The sequence below is a fragment of the Lissotriton helveticus genome, chromosome 7 (assembly GCF_964261635.1).
Source record: "Lissotriton helveticus chromosome 7, aLisHel1.1, whole genome shotgun sequence".
Lineage (NCBI taxonomy): Eukaryota > Metazoa > Chordata > Amphibia > Caudata > Salamandridae > Lissotriton > Lissotriton helveticus.
Genome location: NC_136068.1, coordinates 1,950,836,836 through 1,950,849,933, shown reverse-complemented (window position 1 = coordinate 1,950,849,933; position 13,098 = coordinate 1,950,836,836). Strand labels below are relative to the sequence as shown.

The window sequence follows — 13,098 nt, the reverse complement described above, 5'->3', positions numbered from 1 at the left end:
TTGGTTTTTTTTTGCTCTCGTTCTTTCTTCCTTAGTTTAAGTCTATCAGCTAGATTCATGAAGCCAAATTGCGCTCGCAATAGCTGCGAATTCGCTATTGCGCTCACAATTTGACGGGAAGGAATTCAAGAAACTCAAAGAACCATAATTGCGAATTCGCAATTAAAAAATAGCGAATTCGCTATTAAATTCGCAGAATCCTGGAGGATGGTCATTTGCGAATCGGAAATAGCGAGAAGCCATGGATTCTGCGATTTTAATTGCGAAGTCGCTAAAAACTCGCAATTGCCATTCATGAAAAATTGCTAACAGCGAAAAACGAGGAAATCGCTATTTGCGACGCGCAAATTAAGAAGAACTCAAATCAGGTGGTAACCAGTTCTGAAAAAAAATGTTTTTCAAAAAACAGTTAGGTCACACCCAACAGATGCAGGGCCGACCAAACACATTTAAGGAGATGCAGCTGCAGCCTGGGGATTCCCACAATGCCTGGACTTTACATGCTGGTGAGGCGGCGTAGGCTGCAGCGAGCTGCACGCAACAGACGTAGGATACAGGAGCGGATATTCCGCCAGCGGGTCACCCTTCTGGGCCAAATCTATGCCAAGTACCGCCTGAGTGGGGCTATGATAATCAAACTCATCCGGGACATAGACCCCCTGATGCAGCACCCTACAAGGAGGACCAATGCCGTGCCCACACATGTGCAGGTATTGTGCTGCCTGCACCTCCTGGCCTCCGGAAGCTTCCAGGGGATGGTCGCAGTTGCAGGGGGATATCCCAGCCCACCATGTACCGCTGCCTAAGGAGTTTCCAGGAGGCAATGCTGACCCGGCTACACCACTATATATCATTCCCCACCAGCCAACAGGACCTCAATGATACAAAGCTGCAGTTTTACAATGTAGCTCAATTCCCACACGTCATTGGATGTATTGACTGTACGCACGTCCATATTTGCCCACCTGCTGAGACGGAGTACATGTACCGCAACCGGAAGAGCTACCACTCCCTCAACATCCAGATGGTGTGCAATGCCAAAACAATAATCACGGACATTGTGGCAAAGTACCCGGGGAGCACACATCTTCAGGCACAGCGGCATCCACACACGACTGGCCAGGGGAGACTTTGGGGAAGGACACCTACTAGGTAAGTACACATGCCCCAAATGTGTAAGTTGTGATCATGTAGCTGCGCAGAACAGGCACTCACTCTCTGCTCCTTACATACAGGTGACAGCGGCTATGCTCTCCGTGAGTACCTCCTCACCCCATACCTCGACCCTGCAACTCCACAACAATGGCGATTTAATGCATCACACATTCGCACAAGGAACTGTATTGAGAGGACATTTGGCCTGTTGAAAAGCAGGTTCCGCATACTGCACAAGACAGGTGGGGCCATGAAATACGATCCTGAGGTCTGCTGCCGCATCGTGGCCGTGTGTGCCATCCTTCACAACATTGCTACCAAGCGCAGGATCCCTGTTGACATCTCTGGCAGTGAGTCGGAAGGGGACAACCGCCCACCTGCACATGTGCACCACGCACGCGGAGAGAATCCTGCTGGACAGAGGCGCCGCAACCAAATCACCATGAACTATTTCTAGTGCACCTACTCCCCACACCCATTACTCAACTCATGCATGACAACATTAATAATGACATGAGTCAGATTAAGTTACTCAGACTTTTTTTATATGTTACTGCACAATAAAATGGTCATTCTGTTAACTTCAACAAGACTGACATATTGCGTCATATGTCTGTATGCCTGTAGGGCATGCTTGTGGCGTCAGCATGTACCTTCATGTGAATGTTCAACAATTCAGTGGCGTCTCCGGGTAGTTGCCCCTGACCTCCTCTCAACGTCCTCCTCCTGAGTCTGTCGTGAGGCAGCAGAGGGCCTGCTGCTGCGGCGGGGTGCTACAACCGGTGGAAGGGACTGGCTGCTGTGGCTTGATGTAGCCTAGCTGGTGTCGTCTGCCCCCCCCCCGCCTGGCCATGGCCGGTAGCCTGCATGCCCTGCATGGCTGTTGAAATATGCTCCAGGGCTGTCGCAACGTCCTGGCAGCACTGGGCCATTTGGACCTGCATGGCCAGGGAGCGTCGCGAGAGCTGGGAGGTGGCGTTGCCCATAACATAGTTTGCGCGCGTGGACGCCGAAAGGCGGGTCATCAGTTGTCGGTGCCTGCGGCGATTGAGATTGCGCTGTCTGGACATGGCCTGTGTGCTGGCCTCAAGAGCTGCAGTCATCCTATCCACATTACGTGCGGTCTTGTCAAGATGTAGATGGATGGCGGCTAGGTGACGGGCCTGAGTTTGGTGCACATGTAACATCCTGCGCTCGATGGAGAGCCCACCTGCACGCACGTTTCTGACCCTGCCAGCGCTGGGGGTGTTGGTGCGCTGCTCTCTAGCCAGTCCACTAGTCTGGCTCCTCACAGCCGCAGGGCGGCTGGTTGGTTGGCGACCTGCTGCTGGTGTTGCAGGCCCCACTGATGGTTGAGTGCGGCGCGGTAGTACAGCAGCGCCTGTTGGCACAGGGTTGGTAGGGGCCACAGGGGCAGGTGGTGGGATGACCGCTGGCGCAGCAGCTTGCCCTGATGGTCCAGGCTGTGGGGTATGTTGTGTGTCTCCCTCCGTGTCCTCCAAGTTGTCATCAATCACCAGGGCCTCGCTGTCCGTGCTGGGGACATCAGCGTCACCTGTGATTTAAGGTGGACGTTGATTAGTGACATGTTCCGTACACGGTTAGGCTTGCTACATGCATGCAGACTACCATTCCCTGACTCGCTGCAGGACTGACTCACACTGGGCATGTCAGGCATAATGGTACAGGATGGTAATTGTGGTCAGACTACATGTCCCACAATGCAATAGCGCTATAGTGGTGTGCTTTGGCAGCATGATTGGGGTTTGCTATGGCATGCACTGGAGTCATGGACATTGTTAGGGGACAGGGGGTCGCTGTCGCATGGCACTTACCTGTTGTGTCTTTGGTGGGTCGGGAGGAGTCCAGATGGGTCACACCCACGCAGGCCTGTGGATTGATGGTCTCCTCCACGCGGTCCTCCAGTGGTGTGTTCTGTGGGACAGTGGGCTCCCCTCCACCTGTCGCCACATGCTCCCCCAGCCTCTCCGCAACCTTTTCCTTTGCCCGCCCTCTTAGGTCGTACCAGCGCTTCGTCAGCTCGTCCACCGAGCGCTGGGTCACCCCTACTGCGTTCACTTTGGCGCGGATGCGCTGCCATATGCGCCTTTTGTCGGCCTCAGGCACCCTTCGGGAGTCACTGCCAAATAGCCTGTTGTGGTCCTTTGCTACTCCTTCTATGAGGTATTCGAGCTCCAGCTCAGAAAACTTGATTTTCCGCTTTCTCCCACTGGTGGAAGCTCCTGCTGCATCCTGTGACATGCTTGCCACTGTGGTGTCTCCTGCTGTACTCATGTGGAAAACACTGGAGGGGAGCTCTGACACTGCTGCCTGTACTTCAGCCTCTCACTGCAGAATGAGGGTGTAACCTGCCTACTTCCTGGTTGTGATGTCATCACTGTGCTCAGGATGCGACTTCCCGTTTTTGCGATCTCCCAGTTAGCGAGATCGCAATTTGCGATTTCGGTAATTGCGAGATCGCAATTTCAACACGGGAATCGGCTGATTCTGCAATTATTTACCGATTTTTTGGGACTCGCAATCGCCGATTGCGGCCGCTTGCGAATCGCATTTTTTTCTCGCTAAAATTCATGAATGCCGTTCTGCGATTTCTAAATTGCGATTCGCTTTTAATCGCAATTTAGAAATTGCAGATTGAGGCATTGATGAATCTACCTGTATGTTTTTTTCTTTTCTTTTGATCTAGATAGGATAAGCTTCTGGTCTCGGGAATTGTGGGGAGGGGACACGGTACTCCATTACTGCAGGGACTGATGGTCCTTGGGCCTCATTTGGTGGGGAGGTGGGGAGGGGAGGGTTGTTTCGTAGGGGTGGGGTTGAAGGGGGGGACACGAGGTTTGGGTACTGGGGGGGTGAAAATGGCAGCAGTATGGTATCTAAATACTTTTTTGTTAAGGCTTCTGTTAAGGTATATAATTCATATGGAGACGCTCCAAAAAGACTCACGGATAGGAGGTTTAAAAGAGATGTCTGGAGTTAAAGTTTTAATTAAACTGTAAACTTTAATGGCAAGAAAGAATAAGATCTGTACATTTAATGTGTGTGGCTTAAATGACCCTCGGAAAAGACAAATGTTAGCGAAAATAATACAAATACTAGGTATAGATATACTCTGCTTGCAGGAGACCCATATCGCCTGGACCAATAGAGAATATTTAATGAGTATGGGGATGGATATGGTAGTGTGCTCTAAGCAGTCCGGAATAAAGAGAGGAGTTGCTATACTTATAAAAGGGGGTTGGCGGTATGTGTGTAAAGTCTGCTGCAGATAAATGTGGTAGATGGGTAATTGCGGAACTGAAAGTTGGGCAGCAAGGGTTCACACTTTGTAATTTATATGGCCCAAACTTGGACGAGGCAGAAATGTTCAATTTTATTAATGTAGAATTGGCACAATGGAGCAACCCAGTTCTAGTGTGTGGAGATTGTAACATCAATGTGGAAGCAGGGGCAGATATCAGATCTAATTTAGGTTATACTGGAAGGAAAAAACTTGGGTATGCTGCCCTGCGGGGGCTACTTCTGGAGCAAGGCCTTTATGATGTTTGGCATGAGAAGAACCCGAAAGACCCTGGGTTTACTTTTTTTTCTGCCCCACATCTAAAATTTGTCCGCCTGGATTACTTTTTCATCCCACATGCTCTCTAGAATCCAGATCCATCCTAAATTAATATCGGATCACGATCCTGTTGTTTTGGAACTGAGTATTGACACGGGGCGCAAAACAGAACCACCAAGTTTGTCTTTTGAACGCAAACTGTTACTAGACACACAGTATTGCCTACATAGGTCTAAAGTAATAGGCACATTTTTCACCATTAATAAAGGCACGGCATCTCAGGAAACGGTCTGGGATACGTTCATAACGGTGGTCCGTGGCGAGACACTCAGCTATTCTGGGTCTAAGCGCAAGCAATTTTTAAGCAATCAACAAGAAGAATTTGATGAAATAACAAGAGCTGAGGAAAAGCTAGCAGCAGTGCTAAGCCATGGTGGTGACTCTGATTTGAGCAAATTGGCTCAAAATGATCTTTCAATCGAAAGAGCTAATGTTTACTTTAAGATAGCTGACATAATTGCAACTAATTATACTCAACATAAGGAATCAGCATATGGGTACGGGGAGAAAACAGGAAGAATATTAGCAAAGAGAGCAAGGGAGAAGCAGGTATCTAATGATATTACAAAAATTAGGGATCTGAATGGGATCATACAGGAAACAAAAGAAGGGATTTTGTTAGCCTTTCAAGAGTTTTATCACCGACTTTATAGTGAGGAAGGGGAACCCGCTGTTTCAAACGAATATTTAAAGGACGTAAGCCCATTAACTCTATCTGATGCTGAGCAAAGGATCCTCTTGGCACCCCCAGAATGGGGAGAGATTGAGACAGCGATATTAGGGTTAGCCCTGGGTAAGGCCACAGGGCCAGATAATATTCAGTTGGAATTCTACAGAACATTTAGAAACCAACAAAAAAAAGAACTGCTGGATGTTTGCAGTCAGGCCTTCGCGGGGTTGACTCCGCGATCATGGGCAGAAGCAATAATTGTTATCTTTAAAAAGAAGGGAAAAACCCAGAAGAGATGGGGTCTTATAGGCCAATTTCTCTGTTGAATACTGATAGCAAAATTTACTCGAAGTTGATCGCAAATCGGTTAAATGATTTAATGGCAGGGCTTGTCTCCATAAGACAACACGGTTTCATACATGGTAGAGGTACTACTGACCACGTTAGGCGAATAATATCTCTGCTGGACTGGGCGCAGGGGACCGGTTCTTCGGTTGGGGTGGCCCTGTTGGACGCCGAAAAGGCGTTCGACAGGGTCAACTGGCCCTTCCTGTGGTCTGTGCTGGTAAAGATGGGGATTCCCGCAGGGATTATCAAAGCAACGCAAACACTTTATGTTCACCCGACAGCGGTCATTCGGATCTCTGGCTCTCTGTCGGGGCCGGTGCGAATAGCAAGGGGGACGAGACAGGGTTGCCCCTGTTCCCCCTTGCTATTCGCTCTGTATATTGACCCATTTATAAGAAATTTAGAAGGGAATGCGGCAATCAAACCAGTACAGCTAAACAGCTGGGAGGTAAAAGTCAGCGCTTATGGCGACGATATCGCCGTGGTAACAGCTGAACTCAATACGCCACTACCTATTATTGTAAAGTCGGCGGAAGAATTTGGCCGTCTATCAGGGTATAGGCTGAATATTGATAAAACTCAGCTTATACACTCGACGGTAGGGCGCCCTGAGAATATGAAAATAGATAAAGAGGCCACGTATTTTGGGATTAAAATCACAGCTACCATTGAGGATATTATTTCCACTAATTTGGATCCTGTAATTATATCCTCAAACAGAACTTTGGAAAGAATTAATAACTTGAAGCTGTCTTTACTTGGCCGCAGTAACGTGATTAAAATGTTAATCTTTCCAAAGTTTTTATACATTTTTCGTGCTATACCTTTGTTAATATCCTCAGGGTACTTTGAACGTATAGAGAGAATGTGCTCCAGATTTTTATGGGGGTATCGCCGTGCTAGGAGAGCACTTAAAAGCTGCGAACTACCTCGTGATAGAGGGGGTTGGGGCATTCCAAACTTTCAATTGTATCACTTGATGGCAATAATGCAAGACATGGATATTCTTCTATTACCGGAAGTCTTCATAGAGGAATTTTTATCTCCGTCAATTTATGAAATGCTTCTGGGCACAGAGGCTAAGAAGTGTCTAAATCGGATAATAGAGCCGAGTTACTATAAAAAAACAAATTCAAGACAGTAGAAACAGCTTTTTTGATTTGGCGATCTATTAAAAAGAGATTTCGGCTCAGCATTAACTTAAATCGGTATACTCCTTTACAGAATTGTTCTATTCTCCCAGAGATATTTAACGACGGGGGAATGCATAACTGGAACACTCTAGGTATTAGGAAACTGGGAGATCTATTCATAGATAACAATTTTGTCTCATTTGATCATCTATTGAATACTTATCATATACCTCGTGCTGATTTTTTTAAATATCTTCAGGTACGCATTTTTTGTTTACAGAAAGTTTCAAATTCTTTAATTTTCTTGGGGAGTATAGATATCCTTGAAGCAATTAAAAAGCGACAAAGAATAGGACCTCTATATCAACTAATTTTGGACCAAAGGGAGGATGATCTGGAGGCCATAGTGATTAAATGGCAGAGCAAAATTAATACTCAAAGTGTAAATATAGAGAGAAGCTTAGTAATTGCCAAAAATGTCTTACTGAATGGGTCGCTCATCAGCCAGCATTATATGTCTGTATTTGGGCTGTACTATACACCAGGGAAGCTAGCAAAATGGAGTGCTGGGCGTGGGACAAATTGCAGTTGTTGTAATTTACACGGGGCTGATGCTGTACACATGTTCTTTGACTGCCTGAAGCTGGCGCGATTTATCGCGGAGATAGAGCATTTTCTGGCAGCAGAACTGTTTATTCAAGTCAAACAAACAGCATCAATGGTAATTTTTGGATGTGATGAAAATGTGGCAAATGTGACTTCTGATACGGACATAGGATTTATGTTTGTCTGCATACCGTTTTTGTATAACATCAGGCTGGCTTAATATAGAACCACCCAACTTTATTATGTGGCGAACTAAGCTATTATCAATGTATTATTTAGAAGCAGCATTATATAAAATGAAAGGTATTACTAAGAAAACATTTGGTCGTAAATTATGGTCTCCAATTGCAAAATGGACTGGAACGTGAGAGGTTTTAGTACTTAATTTCTGATATTGTAGGAACAAGCATTGAGAAGAGTAGTACTTTGCCTGCTTGCTCGGTCTTGTTCTGCTTTGTACTGTATTGTTACTTTATGTACTGCTGCCAAATGAAAACTCAATAAAAAAAATTTAAAAAAATGATACCAATTAACTGTTGATAGTATAAAAAACCTCACAATTGTGTAGCTTCACTTTTGGCAAGAAAGAATATGGACATCTCAGCCCTGGACATGTAGGGTCAAATTAACCTGTCCTCTAAATCTTCTTCTAACTAGCAGTTTTAAAAAATCAGACAATAATACCTGCTTCCATGAGGAATCACCAGAACTCATAGGATGAGGAAATAAATTAACTTCTTAAATACAATCAAAACCATCAGCAACGTTATGCTATTCAGGTGGTAGTAATCAATTAAAATTGTTTATTTTGGATAAAAATTGTACCAGTGCAAAAAATAAAATACACATAAATAATACAAATCAAAAAAAAAATAATTAAGGATTCTTGCATGAGTGTCTTTTACGGTGCAGGGTAAGACTTGCTTTACTACTTAACCCTTTCCCACATTCTGTGCACTGATAAGGAGTCTCTCCTGTATGCCTTCTAAGGTGACTAGCAAGACCAGAAGATTGAGTGAACCCTGCCCCACATTCAGTGCACTTATAGGTGCACTTATAGGGTATCTCACCTGTATGTTTTCTCTGGTGCTTAGTAAGGCTTCCTTTGTCAGAAAAGCTAGCCACACATTCAGTGCAATGATAAGGTTTCTCACCAGTATGTATTCTCTGGTGCTTAGTAAGGCTTCCTTTGAGAGAAAAGCTAGCCACACAATGAGGACACTGATAAGGTTTCTCACCTGTATGTAATCTCTGGTGTTTAGTAAGAATGTCTTTCCTAGTACACCTTTTACCACATTCAGAGCACTCATAAGGTTTTTCACCTGTGTGTGTTCTCAGGTGACTATTAAGAGATCCTTTCTGATTGAACCCTTTCCCACATTCTGTGCACTGATATGGAGTCTCTCCTGTATGAGTTCTAAGGTGGCTAGCTAAGACATGTGAGTTACTGAAGTGTGCTCCACATTCAGTGCACTGATAAGGTTTCTCACCTGTATGTAGTCTCTCGTGTTTCGTAAGGTTTCCTTTGGCAGAGAAGCTAGTCTCACATTCAGTGCACTGATAAGGTTTCTCGCCAGTATGTACTCTCTGGTGAATAGTAAGATTACTTTTATTATTAAAACTTTTGCCACATTCAGTGCACTGATAATGGTTCTCACCTGTGTGTGTTCTCTGGTGACGAATAAGATTATCTTTATAACTAAAATTAACCCCACACACAGTGCATTGATAAGGTTTCCCGCCTGTGTGTACTCTCTGGTGAATAATAAGACTTGCTTTTGCCCTGAACATTTTACCACATTCTGAGCACTGATAAGGTTTATCCATTGTATGTGATCGATCGTGTTGAATAAGATATTCTTTCTTACTGAACTGTTTACCACATTCAATGCATTTATAGGGGTTCTCGCCTGTGTGTGCTCGCTTGTGAATTGTAAGATTATCTTGCTTATTGAAAACTTTCTCACATTCGGAGCACTGATAAGGTTTATCCATTGTATGTGATCGATCGTGTGTAATAAGATATTCTTTCTTACTGAACCGTTTACCACATTCAATGCATTTATAAGGTTTCTCGCCTGTGTGTGCTCGCTCGTGGATTGTAAGAATATCTTGCTTATTAAAAACTTTCTCACATTCTGAGCACTGATAACGTTTCTTGCCCGAGTGTGATTTCTGGCGAAGAGTAAGACTTCTTTTCACTTTGAACCTTTTCCCATGTTCGGAATATAGATAAGGTTTCTCACCAGTTTGGACTGTCTGGTGGATAGGTTTCTTATCTGTATCAGTCCCTTGGTAGATGGTAAGAGATTGCATACTGTCCCACATTCAGTACATTAATCAGATTTCCCACCTGTATGTCTTCTATTATACTTTGCAGGATTTTTTTCCTCTTGCAAGGTACTGGTAACTGATGAGAGTTTTCTTTTGAGAGTGCTCTCTGGTGAATGGCACGGCTTTCAGATGAACCCCCCTCGCCTAATCTGTGCGTTGATAATGTTCGTGCTCTGTTTCTAACTGAAGATCTGTAATGTTTCGCACCTGTACATTTTTCTGTTTGAAAGAAGCATTTTCCACATTCAGTGCACTGATAAAGTTTCTTTCCAGTTTGGAATGTGTTCTCAGGTGTTTAGTATCAAGCCCTTCCTTGATTAAGCTCTCTCTTCTTACACTTGCAGCATTGGAAGGATAGTCAGTGTGAGTTCACAGATGCCTGTCACACTTTCACTTTCTTTGAAGCTATTTTCACATTCAGTGCATTGATAAAGTTTTTCAGCAATACGGCTTTTTTTGTTGACAAAGATTCCTTCTCCCTGAGTGAAGCTTTTCAATATTTTTTTTAAATTAAACTCATCTTAGATTTGATATAAATTTGTGAGATATTTGTCAATAAGAATCTTTTCTATTTGATCCATGCTTTAACAATTTCTCTGGTTTTCCTTTATCTGTCGGGTATGTAAGATTCGGTATTTTATTGATTATGTGTCACAGAGAATTGATAATGTCCCATTTTCCATTAATTAATCGGTCGGCAGTGCTATCCAATTAAACTCAACAGAATTTCAGTTGCTGTGTTTCATGCATTCATTACCTATTAAAATAAACAGAAAGTAACATTATTAGCTTTTGTCATGTTCCCACAGCAAAATATACAAGACAAAAGCTACTTCTCAGTAATTTTGCAGAGTCGCCTTTCCCATATTTTAGCTAGTATGCCTTTAAATTCCTATAAAGGTGGAATGATTGCATCCCTGGCGAAGGGAAGAGATAATAATGTACTTCTACACCATCAGACAACTATCTTTTAAAAGTAATAAAGAACAAGCATTGGCAAATCCAATATGTCTCGCCTATGCAGAAGCTATTGGCTTTGGTAATGTGTTTTAGCCATGTTGAACCAAAACAAATGTTTTCCCCCAGGACTTGTTATTGAACTCCAATATTTCGCTAAGTGGATATTTAATAATCAACCTAAGAACAACAGATAAAGTTAGGATATCTAAAGTAACCAATTATGCTCCAGCCACAGTATTTAGAATTTCATATTTTATAAAAATACACGTAAAATACTATTGACATTTGGAAATATAATTCATCATTCATTGGACTAGATACATAACATAATGTGTATTTGTAAAGCGCACGTTCACCCGTAGGTAACTTGGTGCTGATAACAGATGTCTATTAATATCAAATTCAATGGTACTTATGTTATCGACTTCAGATGGATGAATGGCTGAGTGGGCCCACCGGGATTTGATCCTGTGATTACGGGGTCAAACACAGGCCCCTGCAGCTGATGCATTTGTCCACAGAGCCACCAGATCTACAATATCTAAAACGTTTAGTGCAAATATTAAAAAAAATACAATTGTATACAATGAAAGTACCAAAAAAGACTATTGCATCAACACAGCATTTTGGTGACTTCTTGAACTTTATCCCACTGTCTACAGGACCAATAACTGAATTAAAACTAGGAGAAACCATAAAATATCTATCTATAAAAATTGTTGTTGAACAGATATCTAAACACATACGGCTTGAGACACAATGTTGTTCTTACTATGATTTTTTTATACATACCACATATTAAGACAAAAAAGGCATATTTACCAACAATTATAGCGCAAACTAGACCCGAGACATCAGGTATCAGAGCGCTTTACATAGCACCAGTTTCGTTACAGATGGGCACATTCATTTTTGTTAGGCACAGGGGATTAAGTGATTTGCCCAGAATCACAGGATGTTGAGCTTCGTTGTCGAGACTCGAACCCAGTTCCCCAGCTCAAGCATCAACAGACATGATGTTTCTATATTATTCATTGCCATGCTTAATTTAGTAAATATAGAAATAATATTCTCAGCGTATATTATCACCAAGAGTATCTAAAAACAAATCCTAAGGGGCTTCCTCAATTGCCTTCCTTTACATTTCAACATATTATAACATTATTCTTACCTATTAATATTTTCCAAAATATCATATCATGTATATTGAAGGTGCTGTGCTTTTATTGTCCTTCACCAATAATTATATGAACAGTCTGTTTCTTCCCGAATTAGATAAAAAAACTGTAGAAATACAAGACTTTTTTCATGCTTTTATTATGACAATAATATGTTCTTATTAATCTATACATGTCACTCAAGGTCTTCCCTAGTATTTAAGACTTTGTTATTTTAAAACATGCAGCTCAAATGTCACGTGGGTAAAGACGTTTTAGCAAGTCTACTTTTGCTTTCCTGCCTTGTACAAGACTCCCACTATGATAATGCAGATCTCAGCAGTCAATTCAATGCTACTTAAAGCTTTGTTTTAGTTACCTGCACAATGTAAAAATCAATTTTATAACGTAACTTATATTACATAAAAGCATTTTTTAACGTACTCCCTACCGTAGAAGAGCCATAACTTTTCCTATTTATAGCTCATCACTAAAAAAATCTAAGCTGTCTATTCGACGCGATTCACAGAGCTTATTATATTTTCTGGTTTAAGAAACGACAAAATATCTTACAAGCTGACAATACAACACTTCCCTACGTTTCTAACATACATACAGGCATGTTTAGTTTAATACTATATTACAAGCCATCTATTTGGATATAATTTTTGACTAATTAGAGTTCTCCCTCCTTTAAGTCAGGGTTTAAAAGGAACATAAACCATCCTTCCCTTTTTTTAAAACAAAGACCTGGGACATATTACTATCATTGATTCATACAGAAAAACGTTTTTCCACTGCTTCCTTATCTATCCAATCCGTCCCCACAGCTTATCTTTTTAGCCTTCCTGTTCTTGTGACTGTGGTCTCCCATTGGTCCTTTATCTATCCTATCTATACCCTTATCTTTTAGTCTAAGAATAATGTTAACACAACTTAGCTCTGCTCGGCGGTCATACAAAAAACACATTTTCGGTGAAAAGGCGTCTTTTTTCCGCAGCCAACTAGATCTGGCGAAAAACAGACCAAGAGAACTCTTCAATATTGTTAAAAGCCAAACTAACTGCACTCCCTCTCAAGAGATCGAAGCCACCT

At 42.7% G+C, this 13,098-nt stretch overlaps 1 protein-coding gene across 1 annotated transcript; it reads right to left on the bottom strand.

The window, feature by feature from the left end:
* Positions 1 to 8,428: 8,428 nt before the first annotated feature.
* LOC144770009 (uncharacterized) lies at positions 8,429 to 9,868 on the bottom strand. Its single transcript, XM_078654201.1, has one exon. The coding sequence runs from the start codon at positions 9,866 to 9,868 to the stop codon at positions 8,429 to 8,431; it is 1,440 nt and encodes a 479-aa protein (XP_078510327.1).
* Positions 9,869 to 13,098: the final 3,230 nt, after the last annotated feature.